General features: G+C 39.6%; 1 protein-coding gene across 1 annotated transcript in view; it reads left to right on the top strand.

The window, feature by feature from the left end:
- ATP9B (ATPase phospholipid transporting 9B (putative)) overlaps positions 1-16,834 on the top strand; it is a 1,157,977-nt gene that overhangs the window by 532,825 nt on the left and 608,318 nt on the right. The window contains exon 10 of the mRNA XM_029590836.1: positions 7,140-7,220. Coding sequence (XP_029446696.1) covers positions 7,140-7,220 — 81 coding nt within the window. The remainder of the gene's footprint in view (positions 1-7,139; positions 7,221-16,834) is intronic.

Genomic DNA, 16,834 nt, shown 5'->3' with positions numbered 1-16,834 from the left:
TCCCAAATACTTAACCTGGAAGGTGGTCTTTCTTGTAGCCGTAACATCGGCGAGAAGGGTGAGTGAGTTACAAGCATTGGTACACTACTTTCCTTATTTTCAGTCTCACCCACACAAAGTAGTGCTCAGGACACACCCCTCCTTTTTACCAAAAGTGGTCTCGTCCTTTCACCTTAACCAAACCATTGACCTTCCAACCTTTTTTCCACCACCTCATACCAATGATAGGGAAAAGCTACTTCATACCCTGGACTGCAAACGAGTACTACAGTGTTATCTCTCCAGAACACAAGCAGTATCGAGACCTTCACAGTTGTTCCTTTCCTTTGACCCTAAGGCACCGGGTCTGCCGGTCTCTAAACGGACCATTTCTAGTTGGATTGTACAGTGCATTCAGTTTTGCTATAGATCTAGCAACATACCCCTGTCCTCCACGCCTAACGCTCATCAAGTCAGAGCTTGGTCCACCTCATGGGCTCATCTTAACAATGTCCCACCAACGGATATCTGCAAAGCAGCAACGTGGACTACTCTCCACACATTCACTGCTCATTACTGCCTCCATCAGCAAACCACTCAGGACGCAAAGCTGGGGCAGGCTATACTCCATTCCTTATCATCTGATACTCAAGGACTGCCACTATGATATGATCACGAACAGTTACCACTTATATCAACCGTGATCGGGAGCTTTGGACTCCCATGACAGCATGGCTAATTCAGCCCTGCTATCGACGGGAAAAGCAAGTTTGCTTACCGTAAACGGTGTTTCCGTAGATAGCAGGATGAATTAGCCATGCTGACCCACCCTCCTCCCTGGCAGTCCATGTGTCTTCAACTACCTTAGCTTAATCACAGACTGAGGAGAATCTGTACTTCCTGCGCGGGAACCCACGCGCAGCCGCAGAGGGACTAAAAGTCTAACCTCTGCTTATCAAGCTCCGCCCCCTGGGCCTGATGGACAGATCCCATGACAGCATGGCTAATTCATCCTGCTATCTACGGAAACACCGTTTACGGTAAGCAAACTTGCTATATTCAGGGCACAGCTGCAGCACTGAATATACCCAGATATCCTGAAGTTAGTCCGATAAGTTGATTCTGCTAACTTTAGGACAGGTGTATAGGCTGACAAGAGTTAGCCGTCTAACTCTGAATATTGGAGGTAGCCGGATAGTTTATCTGGTTAACTGAACTCCTCCTTGATCTGCTCATTCCCCATCCCTGAGTTAGCTGCATAAGAGACCCTTTTGGATATTCAGCTGCACCACTTAGCTGGATAAGTCCAACTTAAGCAGCTAAGTCCATTTTGACTATTGGGCTCTAGATTTATTTGTTTTATGCAAATAATTATAATGAAATTATTTTCCATGAAAAAAAGACAAATGGCAGAAAAATTTGACAAATCTAAATAAAGTTGCCCTAAGCCTGCAATGCCAGTATGCAGTTTGAGCTCTGCCCTTCTCCCTCCCTGTAGTCTCCAGCTCTGCTCTGCTTTGCTCCTCTCTCTCTTTGTTCTCTCCAGCTTCGCTCCTCTCTCTCCTACGGTCCAATCCACTCTACTACCACATATGGAAATTTAGCTCTGTCCTCTCTGGTGATGCTCTCCAGCTCTGCCCCCCCCCCCCTCCTGAATTGACCAGTCCCCTCTTTACTATCACACAATTCATCCAGGCTCATCATGCATTCTTTTTCATCTCATATTTCTCTTAAGCATGTCCTACACTTCACAGTATTTCCCCGTTCCTACACTGGTTTTTATTACTAGTAATTCTATAATGTAAGAAAAGGGCATAAAAAATACAGTTTGCCAAATTTATCATCTAGAAATACCCCAAAAGGGGGGGGGTATCCATAGAAAAAAGGAGAAGCTGACCATATTAATTATCCAAGAAAAAAAAATAGGGGGGAAAAAAAGAGGTCAGGTAAATTACTTTGTGTTAAGTCAAAGTATATATAAGAATAATTGATTGCCAAAAATAATTTTATGAAGAAATCTTATCTAGAAAACTGGAAAATTGTTGAGTCAAAAAAGATATAACACCTATTATTTTTCAACAAGGATTTGCCAGGAAAATCGAAGAAAAAAATCACCACTATAGGCCTAGACCTTTTAGCGCATCTGTAGATAAACCTTATGCCTACTCTCTCTCTCTCCTATTAGATATCCAGAAAAAAACATGTTTTGACCAATAAACAATCTTTGACTTTAAAGAAAATCGTCAATTTTTATTTATTTCAAAAACATAAGAGACCAGTAATGAGAATTTTCAAGAATAGTAGTTATTTCCAAGCTGTCTGTTACTAGATCTTGCCCGTCTGAGTCTTCTACCTCAGTGCTCCCTATATGCTTCTTAGATGGAAGAAAAAAAAGTTTGATTCAGTAGAGGCATTAAGGTCTGTAGGGATCTTAAGTATATTCTTTATAAATCTTTTTAAAAGTTCCATAGGGACATTCAAAGTTGAGAAAGTTGAGAATTCTCAAGTTCAAGCCCTGCATCTTATTTTCCATCCTCTCCAGCTTTCATTGGACTCTCTGAATATCTTTTAAAAGGGAAACACTTGTATTTTTGCACTGTCTTAAATACAGTAATTCTTTATGGGATTCCAATTTCACAGCATGCAATTTTGCAACATTGTCCATCTTGGAGACATGATCTTTTCACTCTTTCAAAGAGGATTCATGCTTTCTAGCCTCTTACCAACAATTTCCAGACGAATAATGGCAAGCCAAATTGACTCCAGTGTAATAACTTCAAGCACCCCCAGTAGGCCATCTCTGAACCCAGAAGGGACGTGGGGAGACCTGGGAACATCTGTTTTCACCACTGCCAATACAATACCTCTAGTCTCCCTCAATGACGACAGTCAGCTTACTGGGATCTCACTCTGGTCTTTCAGCCTCACATTCTTGGTCGGGACAGCTAGTGGCACTTAGACAGTTGACTCCACTGCAGCTAAGATTGTATTGTCTGTCAGGAAAGTCATCACAGAGGAGTTGTTTAGAAACCTTGCAAGGAAATAAGGACACGGGGGAGTCTAACACAAGTCAAGGCTAAGAGAAGTCTCCACCTCAGGTTGAAGAGAGGCTCCCTCTCCTCTTCCAGCAGCAAGAAGCATTTGGGACCATAAACCTGCAAACAGAAGACTGCATCATCAGATCAGAAGACGGGAGAGGTGCTCAAACACTGCCTTTCCTTTTCTTCCCTTTAATCAGTCCAGAAACAAGTCAAAAGGGGAAGAAGAATTTCAACAAGGTAAGATCCCAAGTTTGTTTTCTATCACATGGAAACCATCTTGAATCCTTAATTTTGTCCATAGTTTTGAAGTCCACTTCTGAAATCTGCAGACTTTATAACGAACCAGTTTATAACAAACTAGTCGAGCTAAGCAGGTTACAACATATTAAATAGTTAAAATAAATGACACTAAAATAATTTCTTAAATCATAATAAGCATTCAATTATAAAACATTATTAGATCTAACAGTAAAACTCTCTGCACTAAAACTCATTTACTGACAGACTTACCAAAAGCTTCTCCAAAAACTTCTCTGAAGAGGTGGGCCTTCGCCTGTTTTCTAAAAACCTTTATATCACCAATAGCCCATAGTGATAAGGATAAAGCATTCCATGTCCCTTGGCCTAATACGGAAAAAGCCCGGCTTCTGAGTTTTTAGATGAATTGATTTAATGGCGGGAACGTCTAAATATCCCACATCTTGAGAACGTAAGGCTCTGATAGGGGCATATGGTGTCAATAACTTTCCCGAATAACAAGGATCTTCCATTTTAACAATTTTGAAGACTAAAACCAGAATTTTGAAGACTAAAAACAAAATTGGGTTGATATGATCCCAGTGGAGCCCTCTCATTAATCGGGCAGCCACATTTTGTAAAATTCACAATGCCCAAATGCTATAGAAGCATGAAGATCAATAGAAAGGGCATTGCAATAGTTAATAATCGATAACAGGAATGACTGCACTAAAATATGAAAGTCCTTTTTTGTCTAAAATATCTTTCATAGCATAATATGCGCAATTTAAAAAAATCCCAATTTCAAGGTTGCTTGCAGGTGTGGCAGATAGTTTAAATGGGAGTCAAAAAGAATTCCCAAATTCTTCACTGTTTTAACCAGGATGATAATCCCATTAACTAAAATGGATAAATTCTCTAGATTAGGGAAAAGCCATGATTTCAAGAGAAACACAGTCTCTGTTTTGGCTAAATACAATAATAGGTTGTTCTTTTCCATCGAAGGAATTTATTACATGATTTAGTGGTTATTTTATAATGCTCTGCCATGGATATAAATTATCTCATTTCCATATATGGAAAAATTTCATGCTAAATGTACCACTTTTTCTTTATTTTCTTTTTTCAAAAGATGGTGTCATAAAATGTTTTGCACAAAATGCTGATACTTTTGTGGTTTTGCAAATTTGTAGGTGTTCTGTGAAGCCTTTGCTCACAAAACCTTGTCAGAAAAAAAAAATTGCAATTTCGGGGGCTTCTAATATTTCTGAGACAAATCACAAAGTAGCTGACATCTCTGATAAGACTGAGCAGGGTGTGGGTGTTGTGAACCCTGGTTGTGGACCATCGCAACTGGGTGCCCTCAACTTACCCAGCAGACGCTGGCCCCCTCGCTCTCCGCGGCCCCAGCGGGCCTCAACCGTGGTGTTCTCCCCACGAGGGAGACGCCGTCAACTGCTGCTTGGACTCCTCCACCCTAGGCGCACGCGCACGGCCTAGCCCCACTCTTAAAGGGACCGCGGCAGGAAACCTCGGCCCGGCCCCCAGTGATGACATCATGGCTCAGGGCTATTTAAGCCCACTTCCTGCTTCCCTTCCTTGCCTTGGCATCAGGTCGACTCCTTCGAGTAACTAGTTGCTGTTCCTGCGTGTTCCTGCTACTGCTCCAGAGTTCCTGCTTGTTCCTGCTCTGTTCCTGTTCCCGTGTTTCCGCTCCTGCCTCCGCTTTATTCTTCGGTTTTGACTTCGGCCTGGTTCCTGAATTCCTCTGCTTGCTGCCCGTCCTGACCCTTGGCGTGTTCCTTGGCTCCACTTGTCTTCTCCCTGCCCCGACCTCTGGCCTAGTACCTCGTCTTGCACCTCCGCTGCCCGCCACGACCTCTGCACTGTCTCCGTCTATTCTAGTCTTCAGCCTGCCTCGACCCGATCTGCTCTTTGGACTTTCTCCGCCAGGAGACCTTTGCCTAAGTCCTGCCGGCCCCGGTACCCAAGGGATCATCCTGCGGGGAATGAGGGCTGGTAAAGGTGAAGGTCCTGTCAGGTCTCATGGTCCAGTTCTGCCTCCCGGCTTCGAATACCAGTGTGGGCCTTCCTCCGGTGGTTCTTCTATCCTCGAGCCGGCTCAATGGTCCACGTTTCCAACAGTGGGTAGTTAAAGATTCCAATTGGGTGAAAAAGTCCAGATCTAAAAACCCATAAATATAAATAGAAGATAACTTTTTGTTTGTAAATACTTCTGTATGTGATTTAGAAGCTACCCTGACAAAAAAAATAATCTATAAAAACTGCAAAATTACAAACTGACTTCTTTTGTTCTTTGCTTATAAATTGGATCCCACAGAGCTAGCTTCATGGCTTAGCAGTTATAAAACATAATTTCAAGACTCCTATATTTTTTGGCCTTTCAATGCTAAGTAAGGCATGTGATGATGATGATGATGTGTTCAGATTCTCTGGGTAAGAGGGAAAATAACTGGCGCTATAGGTCATATTTGCCAATTGTCAGGATGATGCAATATCAGCTCATGTAAAATGGGTGCTCATAATTGAGTGCCCACTTTCCTAATGTGTTCCCAGCCACCTCTCCTGGGTGCATGATACATTATTTAAATAGGGGGTCGTGCTGAAAAGAAGGCTCTAGGGAATACTGGATCGACTATATTGGGCACCCAGAATTTATTTTTTTTCAAGAATTTTTTTTTTTTTTACTTCAATCTGCTTTCTGTGGTTCCTCCTACTTAGCATTGTGTCAATACTAAGTGAAAGAATCACAGAAAGCAGGAATTTTTCTTTTTCTAGTGAGCCCTTGTATGTCACACCCTTTACGCCAGCCCCAGGCTGGCATAAAATTTGTCATATTGCAATGGACACATTGGCTGGGAAATTTTTTAAATTGCAGTGATTAGCTAATAGCCTCATCTACATGGAATTTAATTGTAATGAGCGCTATTAACCACACACTCAATTGTATGAGTGTTTTGAATATGCTAATCCCTGTATTGCACATCCAAAATGAACGTTTAATCATGTGTTAAGCCGTGCGCTGGCCGCGGTGCATGGTATTGCATTGGCCTGTGTATGATTTGTGGTGAGGGCATGAGTCTCAGCGAGGATCCTCACCTAATCCCGTAGGCTTTAACTTCCAAAGGAATATGAATGATTCAGATCAGTCTTCTGAGAGGGGTGAGACAGAATGAGAACAAAATCTATAGCATCAAAATAAAAATAAATTGAATTCAGTAAACTTTTTAACATAAGAACATGCCATACTGGGTCAGACCAAGGGTCCATCAAGCCCAGCATCCTGTTGCCAACAGTGGCCAATCCAGGCCAAAAGAACCTGGCAAGTACCCAAAAACTAAGTCTATTCCATGTTACCATTGCTAGTAATAGCAGTGGCTATTTTCTAAGTCAAATTAATTAATAGCGGGAAATGGACTTCTCCTCCAAGAACTTATCCAATCCTTTTTTAAACACAGCTATACTAACTGCACTAACCACATCCTCTGGCAACAAATTCCAGAGTTTAATTGTGCATTGAGTGAAAAAGAACTTTCTCCGATTAGTTTTAAATGTGCTACATGCTAACTTCATGGAGTGCCTCCTAGTCTTTCTATTATCCGAAAGAGTAAATAACAGGTTGCTTAAAATGTGTGAACTGTATGTATTTTATTTATGTTTTTAAAATTGAAAATTTTACTTCTAAGTAGATGTTTGTTCCCTTATTTCTTCTCTGTGTTCAGAATTACGGAGCAATGTACATAAAGAAAATCACTGGTGCTACTATTACAATTGTGTAAAATACTGCAGTTGGTATTTTTCTATATAGCATGCGTTTACATAGTGAAGAAAGTTGTTAAGTATATTTCTTCTCTGTTACAGGATCTATTTTCCATCAAAGCTTACGTTTATGCTCAAAAACCACAACTGGATATTCATAGTTTTGAAGGCACATTTACACGGGTGAGTAAATTGCTTTTAGTTTTCAAATATGTATTATATGCTTGTGAGAAAATATTTAAAAGCTGTGTTATCATAAAATAAATTATCTAAAATATTCAATAAGAAAACTTATACTTTGTGATCTGTGTTTATAGATCTTTCCGCTTTGCATCTATGATAATATTTAAGTTTTAGAGCATGCATTTTAACAGTTGCAGGTGGAAATCATTGACTGCACTCCTTGAAACATCATCAGTTGATTTGTTATTAAGTTCATTTGAATTTAAAGGAAATGAAGTACACTTCACTCATTTCTGGAACATAATCAACTCTTATGTAGAGGCTGCATTTTTCTAAACCAGGAAAATAGTGCAGCAGTGTATGCTGAAGACCACATTTTCATTTCTGCTGTGGTTTGTTTAATCCTGCTGCTTGTGTGCATTAAAGTAAATGAAAACGCCAATTGTACTGTTGTGATAACAGTGAAATTAGTTTCCATTTATAATGTTAGATCATCTAGTAGCTGCTCTGTTATTGGGTGCAAATGATCACATTTTTGACGCACTTTAAAATGTTGCTATCTTGAGATCCATATTGAATTAAGCCAGTGAGCGGGAAAGTTATGCTGTTGCAGTTTCCTCTATAAGTTTAACTGGATATTCAGTGGAACTTACCTGGATGAGTATTCCGCTAAATATACTTGGTTAACTTTATGTGGATTACTTTATCTGATTAACTTCATCCTGATTAAAGTTATCCAGCTAATTTTAGGACAGGTATTTACCCTGCTAATTGTCTGGGCATTGAATGTCCCCAAGGCCATCTCTTCTTACCCTGGTAAATTGTGTACTGGCAAATATTTAAATCTCAAGTTATATCTGGCTAATTCCTATAAATATTGATCTTTTGTTTTCACAATGATTTTGCATGCCTTTTTTTTTTCTTTATAAATCTTTTTATTAAGCTTTTTACATAATCACATAAGGGAACAATCAATAAACCGATCACATTTACAACATGAACCGTCCCTTCCATGCTTATCCCCTCCTGCATCTGGTACAATGCCTTATCATAGACATTTGAAAGGATATTTGAAAATAAATTTGAAATATCCTGACTTGAGTATCACCAATCTTTACATCTTGTAGCCCATTCGTAAGCTTCTCATTAAATCCTTGAGCATCTCCGCTAGGAAAGGTTTCAAGATATCCTGATGAAGCAGTCATTTCTTTTGTGAAGCTTCCAATAAGGATCTGCTTTCCAATAAGTACAGCTCCAACAGAAGGTTTGTCGATTTATCTAAGGATGGACTGACAGCAGCTAACCAATAGCATAATAATAATCTCAGTACAACCAAACATCCTTTAAGTATAGCATCCGTGTTAATTGAAAAATTAGGATTTATAAGTCTGAGAAGACCTTGATCTTTACAAAAAATTGTTTAACAGATTGCCAAAAGGCTTGAATCATAACACAATCCCATAAACAATGGAAAAGTGAGGCCTGAGAATGTGAAAATTTTGGACAGTGATCTGAAAAGGAGATAACTGCCAAAAATGCTTTTTGCAGCCAAAAAATTGATCTGTGTAGCACTTTAACACAAATTTCCCAATATAAAGCTCTCCAGGTGGCTCTGTGTATTAGATGGTCTGATATGATACACTGAATATCTTGTGACCAGGTATTCGCCAAAGTAGAGTAAATATGATATTGAGAGGATGAATGAAAAAATTTATAAAACATGGATAGAAATTTTTGTTCTGTCACAGGTGTGAATTAAGTGTTGAAATTGACCATTGGTTAATGACCTAAAATCTGTCACTTGTAATGCCTTAAGGTAGCTAACAATTTGGTTGTATTTCAGATAGTCAGCAGCAGTAAATGCAAGAGATTGGCGGCAAAAAGAAAAGGACCGCACTGATCCATCTTGTAAATTAATAAATGAAAATAGATTAGCTTTACTTTGGCAATAGAGCGCAATATAATTATCTGTGCCCCAACCTGGCAAAAATTGTGGATTTCCATAAATGGGAAGCAGTAGTGAGACTTGCCAGGGCAAATCCACATGCTTTCGCAGAGCACACCAACCTTGTTGCATGGAGTTAATCATTAGAGATTTAGAAAGATCAGGAGGCAGATTTTTGGATGGGGCATGTAGCAGATACATTAAATTATAAGGTTTTGCAAATTCCTGTTTTGGATGGGGCATGTAGCAGATACATTAAATTATAAGGTTTTGCAAATTCCTGTTTCAAAAAAACCAACAGGTTGTCTTGTAATGTCTGATATTTCCACCATTCTTTAAAAATTTGCAGAAGCAAGCCAAATTGTAAAATCGAAGTTGCGAAAAACCTAGGCTTCCATTTATAATAGGAGTAGATAAAAGGGAAAAATGAAAGCGTACCAAAGGGTAGGTAGCCTATGTATTTGAACATCTAAATATTTGACATGTCATTAACATGTCAAATATTTTTTCTCATTAACCCTCATGTTATTTTACCAACTGCTATTGTATTTTATTTGTCATTTTTTATTGCCATTTTTCATTGATATTTATTGTTGTTTATTTATTAATTATTTATTAATTGTTATTGCATTTATTTTCATTTATTAATTGTTATTTATTAATTGTTAGCATTGTTATATATATATTTTTTTTTTCTGTTTCTTGGATTAACTATGTTCATTGTAAACCGCTAACTTGAAGCGATAGTTACTGTTCATTGTAAACCGGGGTGATATGTATATTATACAGGAACCTTCGGTATATAAATCCGTAAATAAATAAATAAATAAAATGTCATCAGCCCATGCTAGTGGAAATTTATCCCAGACCTCACGGAGTTGGCCTTTTATATCCAGTGCGTCATACTTAATGAGGTTTAATTTTAAACCTGAAAAAGAGCCAAAAATATGGAAATGTTGTAATAGAAGCAGGAGAGTAAAGCAAGAGTTAGACAATACCACCATTATGTCATCCACAAAAAGCATCACTTTGAGCTCGTAAACTACAATATTTAATCCTGTGATAGAAGGATCCCACAAAAATTTGCACACTAGAGGTTCCGAGGATATAAGAAATAAAAGACAAGAGAGAGGGGGTATCCTTGCCAAGTCCCCCTTCCAAGACTAAACATGGGGGATGCAGAACCATTGATGCAGATATAGGTCTTAGGGTCTTGATAGCTGACAAAAAGAAACCTTCAAAGCCAAAAATATGTAGAATTGCAAATAAAAAATCCCATGCCACTGTATCAAAGGCTTTCTCTGCATCAAAGCAAATCAAAAGGGGATCTAATATTTTCTTGTTGTGACAGGTTTCTAATGTTAACAGCAAACACCTAATATTGGCTATGGGTTTTCTACCAAAAACAAAACCCATTTGCTCAGGGGATATCAATTTTGGCAAAATATATTTTAAACGATTGGCCAAAATTTTAGCATCAATTTTCACATCTTGATTTAATATAAAAATGGTCTATAAGAACCTGGATCCAACAAATCCCTCCCCAGTTTGGGTAATATAGTTATAGCTGCAATTGACATGGATTCAGGTAAAGTAGTAGTCTGAATTATATGCTTAAAAAGAGCACACAATGGGGGGAGGACTCAAGATGGCCGCCAGGTAAAGATGCTGTGAAAACCTCCTGCGGCGCTTTTTTCTTATTATTGGATTTCCTGCATTTAAATATGCCCCACACAAAAAAACGTAAAGCGAAGTTAAGAGGGGTAATAACAAGCTCACCCTCAAGTGACCATCTTCAATCCCGCATAGATGGGTTTTTCACAGGCGACATGACCCAGATGCTAGGAGGTGCAGACGCTGAAGGGAGATCTGAGAAGCGGAATTTCTTCCCACGGACCCTTGACAGACCTGTTCACCTAGGCCAAACGAGGCAGAGGCTCGTGGAGGCGACAACGCTTTCTCCTGTAGGCTTACAGGAAACTTTGGGAGTGCTGCAGTGTTGGGAGACCCCGGGAGATAAGACGGGGCCCCAAATACCGGTCGACATGAGAAGGGAAAAAGAAAGTGAAGGAGAACAAAATTCTCACGATGAAAGGGAGTTGGCTACCCCAGGAACATCAGAACAAGGTAGGGGAACGGGCACAAGTGAGAGCTGGGCGAAAGAGAATCCAAAGACTCTTGAATTAGAAATTCTGAAACACACTTCGTTACCTATAACTATGGAACCATAGGTGGGGCATTGAAATCCATTGAGTCCTCCCTGGCTTTACTATCACAGACTACCATAGATGCTAAAAATCAAGTTATAATAAACACTACTTTATTATCCACATATAATCAAAAGCTAGAAGAAATAGATGAGTCACTCAAACAGAAAAGATATCTCAGAATTTGATAAAGTCAGAAATGACAATAAACAGAAGATTAGAAGGTTTGGAGAATGCCTCAAGAATTTGTAATTTAAGGGTGTTAAACTTTCCGCTGATAAATTTGATCTCTCCGATGGAATTATTTAAGACTTATATGCAAAAAGTATTAAATATTCCAGATTTAGCATTACCATTAATTACGAAGATTTATTACCTCCAATAAGTTGCTACACGAGATCAAGGAGAGAGAGATCAACCTGCTCAACTGGATGTTTCTGAAATATTGGAATTTTCAAATGAAACAGAAGTTTCTCAGAGGAGGCCAGTCTTAGTGACATTTGCATTTATTTCTGAGCGCAATAATATCTTAAAAATGTTTTTTCGCAACAGGCAATTGTTATTTTATGGTCACAAGATCTGGATTTACCAGATCTGACCACATCTACACAAATAGAGGAAAAATTTCCTTATGTTGAGATCAGATGTATTGAGATTAGGAGCGAAATTTATGATACGCTATCTGTGCAAATGTGCTATAACATACAGTAACGCTAACTCTGTCTTCTTTGAGATAGATCATTTAAGAGTCTTTTTGGAAACTCATACCCAGAGATAGCACACTTGTCGTTCGCATATAAAGATGGTTCTGTTAAATACGTGGTGACCTGATTTAAAGATTAAGAACATAAGAACATGCCATGCTGGGTCAGACCAAGGGCCCATCAAGCCCAGCATCCTGTTTCCAACAGTGGCCAATCCAGGCCATAAGAACCTGGCAAGTACCCAAAAACTAAGTCTATTCCATGTTACTGTTGCTAGCAATAGCAGTGGCTATTTTCTAAGACAACTTAATTAATAGCAGGTAATGGACTTCTCCTCCAAGAACTTATCCAATCCTTTTTTAAACCCAGCTACATAACTGCACTAACCACATCCTCTGGCAACAAATTCCAGAGTTTAATTGTGCATTGAGTGAAAAAGAACTTTCTCCGATTCGTTTTAAATGTGCCACATACTAACTTCATGGAGTGCCCCCTAGTCTTTCTATTATCTGAAAGAGTAAACCGATTCACATCTACCCGTTCTAGACCTCTCATGATTTTAAACACCTCTATCATATCCCCCCTCAGCCATCTCTTCTCCAAGCTGAAAAGTCCTAACCTCTTTAGTCTTTCCTCATAGGGGAGCTGTTACATTCCCCTTATCATTTTGGTCGCCCTTCTCTGTACCTTCTCCATCGCAACTATATCTTTTTTGAGATGCAACGACCAGAATTGAACATAGTATTCAAGGTGCAGTCTCACCATGGAGCGATAGAGGCATTATGACATTTTCCATTTTATTCACCATTCCCTTTCTAATAATTCCCAACATTCTGTTTGCTTTTTTGACTGCCGCAGCACAATAAACCGATTTCAATGTGTTATCCACTATGACGCCTAGATCTTTCTTGGGTGGTAGCACCTAATATGGAACCTAACATTGTGTAACTATAGCATCACCTTGCACTTATCCACATTAAATTTCATCTGCCATTTCGATGCCCAATTTTCCAGTCTCACAAGGTCTTCCTGCAATTTATCACAATCTGCTTGTGATTTAACTACTCTGAACAATTTTGTATCATCTGCAAATTTGATTACCTCACTCGTCGTATTTCTTTCCAGATCATTTATAAATACATTGAAAAGTACGGGTCCCAATACAGCTCCCTGAGGCACTCCACTGCCTACTTCCTTCCACTGAGAAAATTGTCCATTTAATCCTACTCTGTTTCCTGTCTTTTAGCCAGTTTGTAATCCACGAAAGGACATCACCACCTATCCCATGACTTTTTACTATTCCTAGAAGCCTCTCATGAGGAACTTTGTCAAACGCCTTCTGAAAATCCAAGTACACTACATCTACCGGTTCACCTTTAGCCACATGTTTAACTCCTTCAAAAATGTGAAGCAGATTTGTGAGGCAAGACTTGCCTTCGGTAAAGCCATGCTGACTTTGTTCCATTAAACCGTCTTTCTATATGTTCTGTGATTTTGATGTTTAGAACACTTTCCACTATTTTTCCTGGCACTGAAGTCAGGCTACCCGGTCTGTAGTTTCCCAGATCGCCCCTGAAGCCCTTTTTAAATATTGGGGTTACATTAGATATCCTCCAGTCTTAGGTACAATGGATGATTTTAATGATAGGTTACAAAATTTTACTAATAGGTCTGAAATTTCATTTTTTAGTTCTTTCAGAACTCTGGGGTGTATACCATCCGGTCCAGGTGATTTACTACTCTTCAGTTTGTCAATCAGGTCTATCACATCTTCGAGGTTCACCATGATTTGGTTCAGTCATTTATTCCATCCAGGAACTTTATATCTCTAGCATGTACCGATGAGACATTTACCCAGTCAATATTGGGGTAATTGAAGTCTCCCATTATTACCACACTACCAATTTGGTTAGCTTCCCTAATTTCTCTTTGGATTTCACTATCAGTCTCACCATCTTGACCAGGTGGACGATAGTATACTCCTATCACTAATAGTCTTCCCCGACACACAAGGAATTTCTACCCATAAAGATTCAATTGTGCATTTAGTCTCATGCAGGATGTTTATCCTGTTGGACTCTATGCCGTCCCAGACATAAAGCACCACACCGCCTCCCAGGTGCTCCTCTCTGACATTGAGATATAATTTGTACCCCGGTATAGCACTGTCCCATTGGTTGACCTCCTTCCACCATGTCTCTGAGATGCCAATTAAGTCTGTCATCATTCACTGCTATATATTCTAATTCTCCCATCTTACTTCTTAGACTTCTGGCATTGGCATACAAACATTTCAAAGTTTGTTTTTTGTTTGTATTTTCATTTTGCTTTTTAATTAATAGGGATAAGTTAGAATTCTTTAGCTCAGGTGAGTTTTTAGTTACAGGCACTTGGACTACTTTTCTTATTATTGGAACCTCACCGTCAGGATCACTTATTCTAATTCATCCTTAGTATCCTTTGAAGATACCTCTCTCCGAACAATGCGCTGCTGAGCGACTGTCGGCTTTCCCCTTTGTTCTAGTATAAAAGCTGCTCTATCTCCTTTTTAAAGGTTAGCGCCAGCAGTCTGTTTCCACCCTGGTTAAGGTGGAGCCCATCCCTTCGGAAGAAACTCCCCCTTCCCCAAAAGGTTCCTCAGTTCCTAACAAAACTGAATTCCTCTTGCTTGCACCATCGTCTCATCCACGCATTGAGACTCCAGAGCTCTGCCTGCCTCTGGTGACCTGTGCGTGGAACAGGGAGCATTTCAGAGAATGCTACCCTGGAGGTTCTGGATTTGAACTTTCTACCTACGAGCCTAAATTTGGCTTCCAGAACCTCCCCCCCCCCCCCCCACATTTTCCTATGTCGTTGGTGCCCACATGTACCACAACAGCTGGCTCCTCCCCAGCACTGTCTAAAATCCTATCTAGGTGACGCGTGAAGTCTCCCACCTTTGCACCAGGTAGGCATTGTTACCAGCTTGGAGAAGAGACGACTGAGGGGGGATATGATAGAGGTGTTTAAAATCATGAGAGGTCTAGAACGGGTAGATGTGAATCGGTTATTTACTCTTTCGGATAGTAGAAGGACTAGGGGACACTCCATGAAGTTAGCATGGGGCACATTTAAAACTAATCGGAGAAAGTTCTTTTTTACTCAACGCACAATTAAACTCTGGAATTTGTTGCCAGAGAATGTGGTTCGTGCAGTTAGTATAGCTGTGTTTAAAAAAGGATTGGATAAGTTCTTGGAGGAGAAGTCCATTACCTGCTATTAAGTTCACTTAGAGAATAGCCACTGCCATTAGCAATGGTTACATGGAATAGACTTAGTTTTTGGGTACTTGCCAGGTTCTTATGGCCTGGATTGGCCACTGTTGGAAACAGGATGCTGGGCTTGATGGACCCTTGGTCTGACCCAGTATGGCATTTTCTTATGTTCTTATGTTCTTAGGTGATCCTCACGCCCACCAGCCACCCAGCTGTCTACATTCCTAATAATCGAATCACCAACTATGATGACCGACCTAACCTTTCCCTCCTGGGCAGTAGGCCTTGGGGAGATATCCTCGGTGCGAAAGGACAATGCATCACCTGGAGAGCAGGTCCTTGCTACAGGTTCCTTTCCTTCTGCACCAGGTTGATGCTCTCTAGTCATGAGACCTTCTTCCTCCAAGACAGCACCAGGCTTGCCAGTCTGAAGTTGGGACTTGGCTACTGTGTCCCTGAAGGTCTTATCTATATAACTCTCTGTCTGCCTTAGCTCCTCCAGGTCTGCCACTCTAGCCTTCAGAGATTGGACTCGTTCTCTGAGAGCCAGGAGCTCTTTGCATCGCATGCACATGTACAGTTTCTCACCGGTGGGTAAAAAATCATACATGTGACACTCGATGCAAAAGACTGGAAAGCCTCCCTCTTGCTGCTGGACTGCTGCCTTCATCTCAAATTTGTTCAGTTCCTACTTAAGTTTTAGATTGCTATGAGAGTAGGAATCTGTCTAATTAATGTCCTTTGTTTCTTGAATAGTTCTGCTCAGTTTTCTTGTCCTCTCCCATATTTCTTTTATTTAGGTACAAAGATAGAAAATAAGTAATTTTTCTTCTTTATATATTGCTTAAGAATGTACTGTATTACCCTGGAAAGATTATATGCTTGTTATTTGTTAAAATTTTGAAGAAAAAAAAAAAGAAAAGAGCACACAAGTCAGGGACTACAAAAGATTGAAAAGACTTATAAAACAAAGAATTTAAACCATCTGGTTCTGGTGACTTGTGCAATTTAAGTTCCTTGATAACAGAAAAAATTTCTAAGGGAGTAATAGGTTTATTTAACCCCTGTGATTGAGAAAGATGGGGCAGTCAGTCGTAAGTTTTCCAGAAACTTATTTTAATTATTTGTGTCAGCGACACCCTATATAAAACATCATAAAAAGTCCAAAACACTTCCTTTATGTCTGCTGTAGATGTTGCAATGAACCCATCCAGCCTCCTGATATTACTAATACATTTGGGTTGAGATTGGGACTTTGTCAGATTAGCTAATAATCGACTTGGCTTATTTCTGTATTGGAATAATTTGTTTATAAATAAAGAGAGCATCTGTAGCTTGTTGATGCAGAATTTCATTAAGAAGTGTTTGTATTCTCCTAAATAGAAATTTCCACTCTTCTGAATTATTTCAATTCCATTGCCAATATGCCACTTGTCAATTAAGATCTAGGATCTGCTTATTTCACAGTTTCAGCTTCCAGGCCACAGATTGGATAATCTCTCCC

Source organism: Rhinatrema bivittatum, chromosome 2, assembly GCF_901001135.1.
Source record: "Rhinatrema bivittatum chromosome 2, aRhiBiv1.1, whole genome shotgun sequence".
Classification (NCBI taxonomy): domain Eukaryota; kingdom Metazoa; phylum Chordata; class Amphibia; order Gymnophiona; family Rhinatrematidae; genus Rhinatrema; species Rhinatrema bivittatum.
Note: the sequence above shows the minus strand (reverse complement) of the source record. Positions and strands in the feature narration are given on the sequence as shown.